This window comes from Hippocampus bargibanti, linkage group LG05, assembly GCF_051943395.1.
Source record: "Hippocampus bargibanti isolate YZ-2025 linkage group LG05, ASM5194339v1, whole genome shotgun sequence".
Classification (NCBI taxonomy): Eukaryota; Metazoa; Chordata; class Actinopteri; order Syngnathiformes; family Syngnathidae; genus Hippocampus; species Hippocampus bargibanti.
The window spans coordinates 24,555,788-24,571,633 of NC_142738.1; the positions used below are offsets into that span (position 1 = coordinate 24,555,788).

General features: G+C 44.7%; 2 protein-coding genes across 7 annotated transcripts in view; both read left to right on the forward strand.

Moving 5' to 3' along the window:
- Positions 1-4,338, forward strand: part of ppfibp1b (PPFIA binding protein 1b) — a 34,644-nt gene extending 30,306 nt beyond the window's left edge. For all 6 annotated transcript variants that reach the window (XM_088997424.1, XM_088997428.1, XM_088997426.1 and 3 more), the window contains 9 exons: positions 10-160; positions 465-576; positions 651-739; positions 1,603-1,725; positions 1,809-1,934; positions 1,999-2,187; positions 3,124-3,288; positions 3,363-3,428; positions 3,509-4,338. In XM_088997424.1, the coding sequence (XP_088853550.1) occupies positions 10-160; positions 465-576; positions 651-739; positions 1,603-1,725; positions 1,809-1,934; positions 1,999-2,187; positions 3,124-3,288; positions 3,363-3,428; positions 3,509-3,592 (1,105 nt within the window). In that variant the 3' untranslated portion in view covers positions 3,593-4,338. The remainder of the gene's footprint in view (positions 1-9; positions 161-464; positions 577-650; positions 740-1,602; positions 1,726-1,808; positions 1,935-1,998; positions 2,188-3,123; positions 3,289-3,362; positions 3,429-3,508) is intronic.
- A 1,783-nt stretch (positions 4,339-6,121) lies between these two features.
- On the forward strand, positions 6,122-10,652 carry endouc (endonuclease, polyU-specific C). The gene is made up of 8 exons (XM_088997437.1): positions 6,122-6,220; positions 6,324-6,377; positions 6,900-6,999; positions 7,081-7,192; positions 7,569-7,690; positions 9,657-9,769; positions 9,958-10,108; positions 10,181-10,652. Exons 1-8 carry the CDS (start codon positions 6,210-6,212, stop codon positions 10,454-10,456), a joined length of 939 nt encoding a protein of 312 aa, XP_088853563.1. The 5' UTR covers positions 6,122-6,209; the 3' UTR covers positions 10,457-10,652.
- The last annotated feature ends 5,194 nt before the right edge of the window (positions 10,653-15,846 follow it).

Sequence of the window (15,846 nt, forward strand, 5' to 3'; positions counted from 1 at the left end):
TTTCCCCAGTGATGTGGACGCTCCCTTTGCTCATTGGTCCAAGGACCAAGTGTGTGAGTGGCTGCAAGAGCAAGGTCTTGGGCTTTATGTGAACATGGCACGTGTATGGATCTCTTCTGGACAGACGTTACTTCAGGCGTCTCAGCAGGACCTGGAGAGGGTGAGATGAAGTACACCGAAGGTTGCCTTTCAACAAATGAAAAGTGAATCGAAACCGCAAAAGCACCTCTGCGTCTGATATTTTAAAACTTGTTCGAAATATAATTTTATTTGGAGGATTATCAGCAATATAATACAGAAATTCAAAAAACAACTCTTCATTCCCACCCTCCTGTGCAGAAGGAGCAACAGGGATTGGTCCATACTTTGAAAGGGCTGCGGGTGTGTTGGGGATGAAACCTTGAGATTCAATGTTGAAAGATGATAAATGCACTGTTCACTCTTGTCACTCTATTGTTGTTCAGGAACTGGGCATCAAACACACGCTCCACCGGAAGAAGCTGCAGCTGGCTCTGCAAGCTTTTGGTTCCGAGGAGGAGGACAACAAAGGAAAGCTGGACTACAACTGGGTGACCAGTGAGTATCAGCTGTCCTCTGGGATACGCTCGGTTTATCCCAGTTTCACTGATGTGTTTTTCGTGTACTCTCAGGGTGGCTGGACGATATTGGGCTGCCACAGTATAAGACCCAGTTTGATGAGGGACGGGTAGATGGTCGCATGCTCCACTACATGACTGTGGTGAGTCTTTTTTACAATGGACACGTCTTTTAGTCTTCTCAATGGTTAAATTATCCTTTTGCAAATTTAAAATAAAAAGCGAGAAATAGTTCACACTACACTTGCTTGTGCTTGACTACATGTACACACGTGTCATGTCATGACAGTGAATGTTAGTTGACTGCAAGTGAGGTAAACAATGTATTTTAGTATCATTCATATATCATTTTCTTGGAAGAATGGAAACATTTTTCTGTTTTTTATTTCTTCCAAATTGCAGTTTGTGATGTTAAACAATATATATGCATGTTGTGTCACCCCCACACAACCTCTGTTAGTAATAATGAATGCCAGCTTCAACATAAACCATATGTGCATGTGTCTGTTAATCCCCCCCAAAAAAGGGCATTCTTTTTTTTCCTGTTTTTGAGACTGATTTGAGTTTTTGGTGAAAATGTCACCTGGCGACCAGTTTGGACTGAATCAACGATAATAATGGGGAAAGTCCGCTGCTTTGGGGTTATTGATTAACCGCAGCTACGCTTGTGTCATTAGTAGCCAACGTGTGTCACAATGGCATCAAAATCCAATCCATCCATTTTACAAACCTTTTCCTTTTATTGTCGATTGCAAAAAAAATTGTGAGACATAGATGTCACATTAATACCATGATTTTAATGGCTGTAGAACTTCAAACACTCACATTGTCAACTCAAAGATACAATGTTGTTGAACGACAATTCTGATGTGTACAGTATTATATGAAATGCCATAGATGGGCTAATGGCTTCAATGTTATTGTAATTGCAAACAATCAAACCCCTGCTACTTGAACATAAAGTTAGCAACATGTACAATACTTAATTATTGCCATCTTCCCTTAGGATGACCTTCTTTCTATGAAGGTGGGGAGCGTCCTGCACCACCTCAGTATCAAGAGAGCCATCCAAGTGTTGCGACTCAACAACTATGAGCCCAATTGCTTGCGCCGCAGACCGTCTGATGAGGTGCATGACCAGCCGACATAAACGTTATCTCATGCCCATGTTGAAACATTTTCATGATCTGTACCTCTTCCATGTACCCACAGAACAATATTTCCCCCGCAGAGATTTCCCAGTGGACCAACCACAGGGTCATGGAGTGGCTACGCTCAGCCGATCTGGCCGAATACGCTCCCAACCTGAGAGGCAGCGGGGTGCACGGAGGCTTGATGGTGAGGTGGTGTGCTGCTTGTTTGCTGGGAAATCAGAAATGAGTTAGTATTATGTATTTTGAAGGTGCTAGAGCCAAGGTTTAACGTGGAGACCATGGCGCTGCTGTTGAACATCCCCCCCAACAAGACGCTGCTGCGTCGCCACTTGGCCACACATTTCAACCTGCTCATTGGTTCAGAGGCTCAGCAGCTCAAACAGGAGTGCCTGGAAAACCCAGACTATACTCTGCTGACTGCCATCACTAAGGTCAAGGTAAGACCATATTGAATTGACCACACCCATATGGCATTTATTCCAAAGCATAATGGATTATTTCCTCCACTAGTTGGCTACTGCAGCTCCTTGCGGCTCATTCTATGATGTACTTGTTGGGCAAGTTTGTCTTTAATGGTCACTTGTTCAGCAAAACATGATGAGACTTAACATCATGGTGGGATCAGCCTTCCCTGGGGGACTCATTTCAAGTTGACTTGGAAATGTTTGCTACATATGATACACGAATGCAGCACAATCTTGTTTAAAAGCAACCACCTCTTTGCAAATCATGCCTAAGACATTCTCTCAGAGTGAATTGCTTGCAGCTCGACGGACAGCTGAGTAAATGCACATTTCTTGGAATGGTTTGACTGTGATCGTGTTAATAATTTTTCACAAACTGGACTGCTAATAACAGTGGAGGTGAACTCCATAGTGATAATTGTGAGCATCGAAGACTGAAACGTCCCGTGGATGATTTTAAAAGTTCGTTGCACATCAGCTGAGCAACGCTCTCATGTGTGCTGATCGGAGCGAGTGTCGTACTCGTCTAATGTTGTCGCAAACTTCATACCTAACCTTATATACAGTATCAATGTATTTAATTATTTTGTATTTGTTACATACCTCGACTGTATGCTGCATTTTTTGCGCAATATAGTCTTGCACTTTGTTGCTTGTGTTGTCACGCATTGATATTCTTAACATATTTAAACGCTCATGCAGGGCATCTACTTACTTATATCACAGGTGTCAAAGTCAAGGCACATTATTTTAATCGGCTCGCAAATCAAGCAGGTCAAATACCGTGATGTAATAACTAACAGTCAATATAAAAGTGAAGGCAGAATGTTGTTTGTTGATGTCTCTGAGAGCCCGTATAAACCTGAAGAACGCTGTTAAAATGGTTTCCCATTTTGGTTCCCACACCAGCCGAGAAAACTGCCATTTGGTAACTTTGGTAGCCTGAGGAAAAAAAAGCAGGAAGAGAACGAGGAGTACGTGTGTCCCATGGACGTGGAGATGCCGAAGGGAAGAAGTTTTCAAAAAGGTTTTGAGCTCCAGATCTACGAGGAAGACCTCGATAGGCTGGACCAGGTGAGCTAGGACCGCTTCACTCCTAAAAATGAACCTGCTCATTGGATTGGACATTACTGCTTTGTGTTGAACAGATGGACGACTCGGAGGGGACTGTCAGACAAATCGGTGCTTTCTCCGAGGGAATCCAGAACCTAACGGTACAGACGGTCAAGAATGTTAAATTTTGAAGTCAAACAACTCTGACCTGCTAAATTATCCATTTGCTGCATTTGTGTAGAGTATGCTAAAAGAAGACGAATTCTTCAAGGAGATGTCAAACTCCCCAAACCACAGCGTGACAGATGACGACTCCACTGCATGAGACTGTCGGCACCACGTGATCTGGTCCTGATGTGAATGAAAAACCCTCCACGCACACTCTTTTCTCAGTAGTTGTTTGTTAGCATTGCATTCGATGATGAGCCATCTTTCTTCATCAAGCTAGTGTTATTATTCGCTTAGCCGTGTCTCCTTTGCTGCCAAAAGAAGGGAGAGAACATTTAGGATAATGCCACTGCCTGCCAGCTGGTTTCTGGAAATATTTTTGACTAAGTTATGTGCTGACATTTTTTTTGGTTTTGTTTTTTTAATCAAATTCAAAGTGGAGAATGCACAACACCAAGAGAGATGGAATAGCCTTTAAATGAGCTCCTTGGAGTAGATGAAGTCACAAATGAACTTTATTAACAAGGGGAGATAAACTTATATTTCTAAATGACAGCTGCTATGTTTTCTACAAAAAAGTACCCTTTAAGTAAGTTGTCGTATATTTTCTATTACACTGAACTTTTCAAGAATAATATACAGCAGGCATTTGCGCCAATACGTGAAACAGTACAAGCCAAATACATAGTGAGCTGAAACATCCATATAGATCTTTTGTACGTTTTTCACATGCATTTGTTTTGCCTTGTTGGTTGTTGGTTGATAGACATCTGTCGCATTATCTTTTCTGCTTAAAGTAGCTGTCATATTCAGTAGCAACCGTATAGTGCACCCACCGACCTGCCAGAGATGGATAACTTCTATTTCTAATTCAAAGATCAATAAAGTTATTTAAATCACCGCGCTCTGTGTCCGATTTTCCAGGGCACTTTAAAATGACTTCTTTTGAATTTCTTACGGCAGTTTATCGGATATTTTATTATAGACATGCTGGCATGCGATCCATTTTATATTGTTTGGCCTCAAGGTTGTGCTGTAGAGCGCCTCATTGGGTCCCTCGTTCTTCTCGGCGACCTACAAAAATAATTTCAATGAATTAAAGTCATACAATCAAATGTCTGAACAATCGAATAACGATTTATGACAATTCATTGGTAAAAAGAATTGTAATGAATTGAAGTCATGAAATCAAATGTTTGAATACTGATTTATGACAATTCATTGGTCACACACACATTTGGACAATTTATTGTCTTTGAACAACGCATGACTTGGTACTGTTGCTGGAGTACCTGCAGAAAACATTGAGAAGTGCGGGAGAACATGGAATCGCCATCTAGGATTGTTTAAACTTTAAAGGACAACCGACGTCACTTTTTTGTTTTTTAACTGACACCGGAAAAACGTTTTATAGCATCTAAAATACCCAAAAACATGCAGTATAATATTTTTAGTCAAATGAAAAACACCAGTAAAAAATGAGCATGAAATGAGAATTGGGCATTTCCAGAAAGTCCCGCCCCCAGTTCGTGGCGTCACGCCAAGACGTCTTGCATTGCTTGTGAATGAAAACAATGGCTTCAGATTCGGAGAATATGCTTTCTTGTTACACATCCAGTTATGAATATGATTCAAATAGTCCTGATGAGCAAAGCATACATGTTTGCAATCGATTAAAGGATTTATTTGGGCCATTTTGAGGCAAACGGGAGGCAGAGGAAGAGGCAGAAAAATTGCGACCAGCTCCGGTGAGGAATGAATCAGCTCGTTTCCACAGGCTGATACTATCTTTCCATGGAGTTTGCCTCCCGCTGCTGGCGGCTTTTGGGTATAAGACATGGTTAAAACTACATCAAAATACATTGACGTGATGGAAAGACGCTACAATGCGTCTTTTTTTACGGTGAGGAGGCGGTCCTTTTATGACGTCACGTCCGACTCGTCACCAACTCAAAAACAAGACTTCTTGAATGTTCAGCGCGAGTCTTAAAACGTAAAATATAGCTATATGCGGTGGAATCTTATTAAAATGCCCCCAGTAGAAGTCATTTGAAGCCATTTTACTAATTATGGACACAACTTGTCCGGAGACGTCGGTTGTCCTAAACCGAGGTTTGATCCTAACAACGGTGAACCAACAAATACTCTCTGTTGCACGTGGTCGAGATATGTTGATAAAACGAATTATTGAAGTCATTGTGCGTAATGATTAAATGCATATCAAAAATATAGAAACATTCAGGCGGTGAAGAATTAATTTAGAAAGGCCTGTACTGTACTTTGCATCAATAAGTGAAGTATTTTAACATGAATATGACGAATGTCAAAAATATGGAAAATGATTAGGGATACGGAAGAAAAAATAAGGTTGGCAAGATTCTTACTTTATTCTCAGAATTCTGACGTTAAAATGAGAATTCTGACTATTCTCATAATTCTCACTTTAAAGTGAGAATGCTGTGAAAATCCTTTCATGGGATGAGGCAAAAGTCATGTTACTAAAAACACGTACTCCAAATACAATAGAATACGAGGTTCTCATTTAAAATCGCGCTCGTTAGTCGGCGTTCGTTTTCTGTTCGTGTATGTACTGTACACAGATTAGTAGTTTTTTTCTGATGCACTCGTGCCCTCTGGTGGCTAATGTGGAGAACCTCAGCGCTAAACTTATATCGGTTGAGCGCGTTGAACAAGCCCATGATTTATTTTTGGGGGGAGGCGCAAGTGGGGGAGCTGGCTCGCTGTATGTTCGCAGAAGTGAAGAAACGGACAGCATGGCTTCGAGGTTTGTAGTTAGATTTTTCTATATCTTTTCAAGTTTAGAGGTACTTTCTTTTATTCTGATAGAAAACATTCAAAATGTTTTTATACGCTTGTTTTTTTCACAGGATTTTTGTAGTCCTCCTCCTTGGAGTGTTCCTCCGTGAACTGAATGCAGACAGGTACTGTAGAGTAAATACTATTGTATTGACATTTCAGTGACAAAAATAGTCACATTTTAGGTAAGTCATCTACAGAGGTCTGTTGTTATAAAAATATTGATAAAAGGTATGTGGAAGCACAAATTCGACTGCTGCACTCAATAGTACAGTAGTAGCAAATCATACTAAACAGACGCTGAGAACAGAAGATCTTGGTGACTTACCGCTCTGGGTTTACATCTTTTGAAAGCATTAACAATCCTATGTTAAACAAGGAAATATGAAGAACCTTACAAATGAACAGTCTGTACGGTGTATTGTGTCAATTGTTGCTTTATAATGTGAGTATTGTGGTCAAAATCGGAAGTCTCCCGCCCAAATCGTGATGTGGAGAGTCATAGAAAGTCGTTGAAAGAAAGTGAAATTGTAAAGTATGAATAATTTACTTCATCAGAGTAGCAAACTATTTGTACTTAATCGTGGCTTCTTGTTGTCCATTTCTGTAAAATAACACTGACATATTGCTGAATTTTCTCATCACAGATTGGTATTGAACCAAGAACTTTCCAACCTTTTCAATGAGCTGTGGAGGCTGGATACAAATCGAATGACACCTGGTGTCGATTACACCATCTCCGTTCAGGTATGAACACTCTCCGCACTTTACTCTTTGCGTGCCTTTTTTCATACAGACTAAGAGAGGTGTTTGTTTTTGTTGCGCAAGGGCCGAGCAGGCTTTGTGACCCCGGGCACACAGGTTTCAGTCGATCATGCTTCCCTGCCTCTCTTCTCCAACGTCAATGAAATCAAGATGAGGAACACCACCACCATCTTCAGTTCGTAGCAAATTTGATGCTGTCGTACTCATGGAAAGTGTGTGACTGAAAATGAAATCCTGTCGCTCGCCAAAGAACGAATGAAGTCATGTCTGTAAAGAGTGGCGGCCTTGATATTGAGATTACTTTCTTTTTGCCGCAATAAGTAAGTAAGTAGTGTGTGACACGTGCCTACTAGTGTGGCCCTGAACTCGTGCAGTCTGGTAGTTTACTACACATAGTAGCAACGTAAGGTTGCATAGTAGGAAGCCAAAGACCGCTCTGTCGAGTTAGTAGCTTTTTCTTGTATGATTCTCATGTTTGGAAAAAGGTTTCCTGTTTGCATGCGTGTGTAAATGATTGACTCCAATCATACACTGTTTCAATGCTCTTTTAGGGTTTTTGAGACTGCTGGATAATTATGAGAGGGCAACTGGCGTGGCTGAGCGTGTCACCACCGAGGAACGGGTTGAGACCAGCCGCTTCTTGGATGCCATTTTAGAGACAGAAGTCATGAAGGTACACTTTACGAGTGTGTGGACGATATCACTTGTGTTTAGACGACATCTCATTTCATTTTGAAAATGCACAGGTGGGTCAGGCATGTTAATTTTAGATGAGGTTGCCTTTTTTTATCATTTTGATTTTTAAAAAAAGGTAACTTCAATATTACTGCCCGAACACTCCTGAGGACAACCGGTTCAGGATGGATGGATGTACATTGTAATTCCTTTTGGTGTTATTATGATGTCACTCTCACTAACCGGCTGATTATTTTTTTAAATAATGTTGAATCTACCTCTAAAACAATATAGATATATAAAATTGTACATTTTAACTCATTCCCTGCCAGACATGTGTAAAAATGTGTCCACTCCAGTGCCAGGGTTTTTGTCATTTTCACTCCAATTATAGGACCCACAGAATATTGAGTTATAGGACTACATAAACATTCAATGCAGCATAAGAAACCTTACTTTCTTCTTTCATCAGAAAAAAAGAGTTCATTCCTAAATTATATGAGTAATATGAGGTGCAAGTGGGCGAGGCTGGACAAAAGGCAAATGCTGCCCCCTCCTGGAAAGGAAAAAACATTGCCAGAGGTCTGACCAGCGCTTTATCAGCACCACCCCGCAAGAAAAACCAAAACCTGAACAAATTCGGGAATGGCGCTCATCGTCATGCTTTTCAATTTCCAGAATAATTTCGGGACTGGCGGTGAATGAGTTCATTAAAACAACTGAGGAGGAGGGTCGCTATTTGCTAAATTCATTTGATAAACAGGATTTGTGAGAATGTACAATGCATTAACGCAATGGATTGGATTGGATTTGCCTTTATTCGTCTCGCAGTGAAGAAAGTGACATTTTACAGCAGCAAAGTGATGAAAAGAATGAAAGTAGAAAAACAAAATACAGGAGCTGCTGGAAAGGCAGCCACTCTCGCGGTGCCGTCTTGAAGAAAAAAAATAACAGATAATATGACACAAAGATACAGAGAGTCATTCCTTCTTAAGGTCTTTCTGTTCCCTCTTGTCTCCATACTAAGCCTCGCCTCAATCCACACACGTGTTAAATGTTCTTTTTCGCACTCTTGAACGGCTTGTGGGGTGAGGCTGCAGCTGCGACTCAAAGGGAGTTTTGTCTTTTCACTGGAAACATTCTTTCACATAGAAAGAACAGCCAACATGTGGAACATCTGCGTGCAGTTGCGGAATCCGGTATTGTCCCAATCTCACTGCCAATTGGAAAACAGTCAGCCCCCTCAATGTCTGAGGGGGCTGTTTGGTTTCTTCTTGCCTGTATTTTAACATCTTTTCTAATCTGCATCTTGCTAACACCACATCGGTGAGGTTGGTGGATTATCTCAACAAAGGAAAAATGCTCACTTTGAACAGATTTGTAAACCATATTTGAGGCAGATGGCCTTTTGTGTATGGAAATAACGTTTTTGGTCTTTGAGGTTAGCTTGTGCAAAGTGGAACAAAAAAATGCTTGTGTATTTGTTGTGTGTATTAACCAATGTAACAATTTTCTGTACAAATAACCTGTAACCTGATAAACTGTCCACTGTAGTAACCACTTGCCATGAAGGGGTTAAATGAGTCAAAGTGCAGTTCTACTTGAATACATTTCATTTATAAGCGCCGTTCAAAACTCTCAAGGTTACTTTACAGTCACTGGATAAGTTTTTCTGTGGGTGAGCAGCAGCAGCCACATGCGCCAGCCTTCACTCAACTCGGAATAACTCAAATAAATAAAAAGCTAGCTAGCTAGCTATTAGATAGCTTATAGATAGCCAGCCACCCAGCTAGCCAGCTAATAGATAGCCAGCCAGCCAGCTAGATAGCTAATAGATAGCTAGCCAGCTGGATAGATAGCCAGCTAGATAGCTAATAGATAGCCAATAGGTTGATCTGATATTGTGGGCTTTTGTTAAGTGCCTGACAACGGATACCATTTTGTTGTTGCTTTTGTTTTTGTAGCGTACTCACAGATATCTGGTGAGTAAAGGACAATCTTCATCCAACTTGAGACACTTCAAGAGTCAGCTGCAATTAATCTGGTTTCACCTTTACCACAGACAGAGGAACACTGGGTAAGAACACGCTCGCTGAACACATTGACCTTACGCATATTCTTGTAGAAACTTGTAGAGGGGGGGGGGCTTTTGATGGGGTAAAACAACAGTTATCCAGGACGCTGGATAACTGGAAGGGATAGTGATTTGACTACAAACAATGACAAACGTTATAACAAACGTTTGTGATGGAATCGTTTTCACAGGCCTGACTCCTGCGGCTTTGAGCACGTGTTTGTTGGAGAGATCAAATCCAGCAGTGAGATCACAGGCTTCCATAACTGGATCCAGTTCTACATGCAGGAAAAGGGTACGCTGCTGGACTACAAAGGCTACAAGGCCAAGCAGCACGACTTGGTACGTTCCAACCATCGTGTACGCTCATCGCTGCGATCGTCACGCAACCTTAACGCTCGCGTTCCCTTTCAGCCCGACGCGGACGACCACGTCATGAGCCTCCAGTTCAGTTGGCATAGCGTGCTCAAACCCGTGGGCAGCTCCTTCATCGGGACCAGTCCAGAGTTCGAGATGGCCCTCTTCACCGTCATCTTCCTCATGAACACGGAGAGAACCACCACGGTGCTGGTCAACATTGACCAGTGTCAGATGGAGCTGGTGGTGATCCGTCACGGGCGCTCACTCGGCACGGCTTACCCCAAACTGCTCAGCAGCAACAGCAGGCACGTTGCACAGCAGTCACAATGATCTTTGATTGGATTTCAATGCAGCTTTATTCTGCTTGGAAGTGGCCCGCTGAGATCGTATACCTCTTCTCTGGATTCCTGGCCGAGTAATTGTAGAGGCCAGGAATTGTAGTGACCAAGTACTGTTTATGTTCTGGTCATATGTCAATATATTGGTTTTCCCATGAAAGGTTTAGCAATAAAACAAGCATATCAGCTTTTCGTTTCTTATTTTCAGGTGGTTCACAACAGCACCGTGTTCTTGTCAATGTCAACTGTGCTTTTGTGGTTCTTTTGGCTGACATGCGCGTAGTTCAGTCGGCACACAGGGATACTCTAAATTCGAGTGGGAATGGTTGTCTGTATATGTGCTTTTTCGGTTGACTTATTATCGTCAACCATTTTTTACACGTGTTAGACTGCTGGTCCTCGCATACCTGAACAGAATCAGAGCTGTAGCGAATACATTGTGTTGTTGTAAACGCATCCGTTCCAAAAGTGAACTTCAGTGAGTTCTTTAAAATGACTAAAAGGTGCCTCATGAATCGGACTGTGCGAGTCTTGGATCACGACCTTTCAGAAAGCAAAGGCTACTTCTTGGGTACTGATTCATACGAAGGGCTCTCACTTTGATATTGAAAAAAACAATTTGTATGATTAAGTTATTAATATTGATGTTTATTGAGAGTAAACAATGGACACTAGTAGAGGCATGCAAACAACAGTAATTGTTTGAACGGATTCAAATAATAATAATAATACATTTCATTTATAAGCGCCTTTCAAAACTCTCAAGGACACTACAGTCAGAGGATATTTTTTCTGCGGGTGAGCAGCGGCAGCCACACGCGCCAGCGTTCACTCAACCCGGAAGTAACATAAAGTCAAAACTAAATAACAAATAATATGACTGATACATTTATTAGGGAATCAGAATAATGTTCCATAAGTATCGGTCTCGAGGGACTGGCTGGCGGCAGTCATCTCATGAGGTGGACTCAATGTCCCAAAGAACAGCTGTACGATGATGGCGTGCCCTTTAGCGCTTTCCACCCACCGTTTCATATGAAGCGGCGCTATCCTAATGGCTCCTGCTGTGATCCTCTGCATGGTGGCACGTGTATTCAGGTCACACCAACAAAACACTTCCGACAGATGTTGTGGGAGTGAGCACTCAACACTGGGTCAGTTTGTTCCCACAATCACTGCTGAAATGGACAGTGGTTCTTGCCTCTGGGTGCAAACATTGAAACATCAATGACACACAGTTTCCTCATCATTTTCTAATGCAAATAAAAAAATACTCTTTGCTCAAAAGTTAGGTTTGACTGCTAGAACAGAGACAATTTTCTCCCAACGTTATGCTTTCATCTACCTGTCTCACCCACGTGACAACACATAGGGGGGCACAGAAAACGTGAACCCTTTCAAATGAGATTTGGTCACGACTCTTAAGCGAGCGCTCATGGAGGGTGCGATAAGTGTCACCTGACAAGGTTCTCTTTCCGTCATGAAACACTGAGTGTGGGTGGTATGATAAATAACGACGGACATATTGATTGTGCGTCGAGGTGAGTAACAAATTATTGAAATCACTGCGAATATCAACTTATTTAAAACTGATTTAGATCAACGTCCACGCCACTGCAATGTGGTAGAGCATTTACGTAACTCAATGAAATGCAACCATATAAAAATTGCAGTAAACTGAAAATGAATTCCAGAAAATCAGAACGCTTGGTTGCAGCCTCAGCTTGTGTGTCCTCGAGCCAAAACACACATCTGGAGACATCTAACAATGGCTGGGAAATAGTGCACTACCACTCCTTCCCTGACGAGTAGTACTTTTGAATGTATGTGGAAGTTGCAGAAATACGCAGGCTGGAGACGCTAAACTTCGAAATTGAAATAATAAATTTAACATCCTGTCGTAGGATTGGAGAATACTGGACTGTCCATCCATCCATCCATCCATCCATCTTCTGCCGCTTATCCGGGGTCGGGTCGCGGGGGCAGCAGCTTCAGTAGGGAAGTCCAGACTTCCCTCTCCCCAGCCACTTCTTCTACCTCGTCCTGGCGGATCTCGAGGCGTTCCCAGGCCAGCTGGGAGACATAGTCTCTCCAGCGTGTCCTGGGTTGTCCCCGGGGTCTCCTGCTAGTGGGGCATGCTCGGAACACCTCACCAGGGAGGCATTCTGGGGGCATCCTAATCAGATTCCCGAGCCACCTCATTTGGATCCTCTCTATGTGGAGGAGAAGCGCCTCGACTTTGAGCTCCTCCCGGATGACTGAGCTTCTCACCTTATCACTAAGGGAGAGCCCGGACACCCTTCGGAGAAAGCTCATTTCCGCCACTTGCATCCGGGATCTCGTTCTTTCAGACACAACCCATAGCTCGTGACCATAGATGAGGGTTGGGATGTAGCTCGACCGGTAGATTGAGAGCTTTGCTTTTTGGCTCAGCTCCTTCTTCACCACGACAGATCGGTACAAAGTCCGCATCACAGCAGATGCCGCACCAATCCGCCTGTCGACCTCTCGCTCCCTCACACCCTCATTCGTGAACAAGACTCCTAGATACTTAAACTCCTCCAGTTGAGGCAAAATCTCCTCCCCGACCCGGAGCGGACACTCCACCCTTTTCCGACTGAGAACCATTCTCTCAGATTTGGAGGTGCTGATTCTCATTCCAGCCGCTTCACATTCGGCTGCGAAACGCTCGAGAGAGAGTTGGAAAGCTCCACTTGAAGGCCCCAACAGTACCACATCATCTGCAAAAAGCAGAGATGCTATACTGAGGCCACCAAAACGGAAACCTTCAACGCCTCGGCTGCGCCTGGAAATTATGTCCATAAAGGTTATGAACAGAATCGGTGACAAAAGGCAGCCTTGGCGGAGCCCAACCCTCACTGGAAACGATTCCGACTTATTGCCGGCAATGCGAACCAGACTCTGACATCGGTCGTATAGGGACCGAACGGCCCGTATCAGGCGCTCCTGTACCCCAAACTCCCAAAGCACTCTAGACAGAACTCCACGAGGGACACGGTCAAACGCTTTCTCCAAGTCCACAAAGCACATGTCAACTGGTTTGGCGAATTCCCATGCACCATCGAGGACCCTGTTAAGGGTGTAGAGCTGGTCCACTGTTTCGCGGCCGGGACGAAAACCACACTGTGCCTGCTCAATCTCAGGCTCGACTTTCCGACGGACCCGTCCCTCTAGAACCTCTGAATAGACTTTTCCAGGGAGGCTGAGGAGTGTGATCCCTCTGTAGTTGGAACAGACCCTCCGGTCCCCCTTTCTAAAAAGGGGGACCACCACCCCGGTCTGCCAATCCAGAGGCACTCTCCCCGATGACCACGCAATGTTGCGTGTCAGCCAAGATCGCCCCACAACATCCAGAGCCTTTAGGAACTCCGGTCGGATCTCATCCACCCCCTTGCCACCGAGGAGCTTTTTAACCACCTCGGTGACTTCAGCCACAGAGATCGGAGAGTCCACCTCGGAGTCCCCAGACACTGCTTCCTCCAAGGAAGGCGTGTTGGTGGAGTTGAGGAGGTCTTCGAAGTACTCTGCCTACCGGTTCACAACGTCTCGAGTCTAGGTCAGCAGCGCCCCATCCTCACTGTACACAGTGTTAGTGGTGCACTGCTTTCCCCTCCTGAGATGCCGGATGGTGGACCAGAATTTCCTCGAAGCGGTCCGGAAGTCGGCTTCCATGGCCTCACCGAACTCTTCCCATGCCCGTGTTTTTGCCTCCGCGACCATCGAGGCTGCATTCCGCTTGGCTAATCGATACGTGTCAGCTGTCTCAGGGGTCCCACAGGCTATATAGGCCCGGTAGGACTCCTTCTTCAGCTTTACGGCATCCTTAGTACTGGTGTCCACCATCGAGTATGGGGGTTGCCCCCACGACAGGCAACAACCACCTTACGGTCACAACTCCGATTTGCCGCCTCAGCAAGGGAGGTACGGAACATGGTCCATTCGGACTCAATGTCCCCACCTCCCCCGGGACATGTGTAAAGTTCTGCCGGAGGTGGGAGTTGAATCTCCTTCTGACAGGGGATTACGCCAGATGTTCCCAACAAACCCTCACAACACGTTTGGGTCTGCCAGGTCGGACTGGCATCTTCCCCACCAACGGAGCCTACTCACCACCAGGTGGTGATCAGTTGACAGCTCCGCCCCTCTCTTCACTCGACTGTCCAAAACATGAGGCCGCAAAATCGATTATACAACTATAAAGTCAATCATCGAACTGCGACCAAGGGTGTCCTGGTGCCACATGCACATATGGATACACTTATGTTTGAATAAAGTGTTTGTTATAGACAATCCGTGTCGAGCACAGAAGTCAATAACAAAACACCACTCCTGTTCTAACCGGGGGGGGCCGTTCCTCCCAATCACGCCCCTCCAGGTCTCACTGTCATTGCCCAACAGAACATGGGAGTCCTCAAGGGGAGTGCTCTCCAGCACACCACCCCCTAAGGTCTCCAAAAATGATGGGTACACTGAACTGCTGTTTGGTGCATATGCACAGACAACAGTCAGAACCCGTCCCCTACCCAAAGGCGGAAGGAAGCAACTCTTTCATCTACCGGGGTGGATCCCAACGTACAGGCGGCGAGCCGAGGGGCAATAAGTATGCCGACACCTGCTCTACGCCTCTCACCGTGGGCAACTCCAGAGTGGAAGAGAGTCCAACCCCTTTCGAGAGGGCTGGTACCGGAACCCAGGCTGTGTGGGGAGGCAAGCCCAACTATGTCTAGTGGGAACCTTTCGACCTCGTGCACCAGCTCGGGCTCCTTCCCTGTAAGAGAGGTGACATTCCACGTCCCAAGAGCTAGCTTCTGCAGTCGAGGGTCGGACCGCCCAGCTCACAATGCACCCGACCCCTGTGGCCCCTCCCATGGGTGGTGAGCCCTTGAGAAGGGGTTTAGTCTTCGGGCTGAGCACGACCGGGCATCATGGGTGTAGGCCCGGCCACCAGGCGCTCGCCAACGAGCCCCATCTCCAGACCTGGCTCCAGAGAGGGGCCCCGGTGACCTGCGTCCGGGCAAGGGAAAACCAAATCCATTTGTGTTTTTCTTCAGATGAGGTCTTCTGAGTCGTACTTTGTCTGGTCCCTCACCCAGGACCTGTTTGCCACGGGAGACCATGCCAGGAGCATAAAGCCACAGACAACCTAGCTCCTAGGATCATTGGGACACACAAACACCTCCACCACGTTACGGTGACGACTCATGGAGAGGAATACTGGTCTGTGTGAAGCAAAATGAAGTACCGGGCACTTCCTCTGTGTTCTCCAATGTGGTCACTTCAAAATGCAAAGGGTCTTTTATGGGTGGATTCTCTTCTCCTGTTTTCACGAGGTCACATGTGTCTAACTCGCCAAAATAGGTA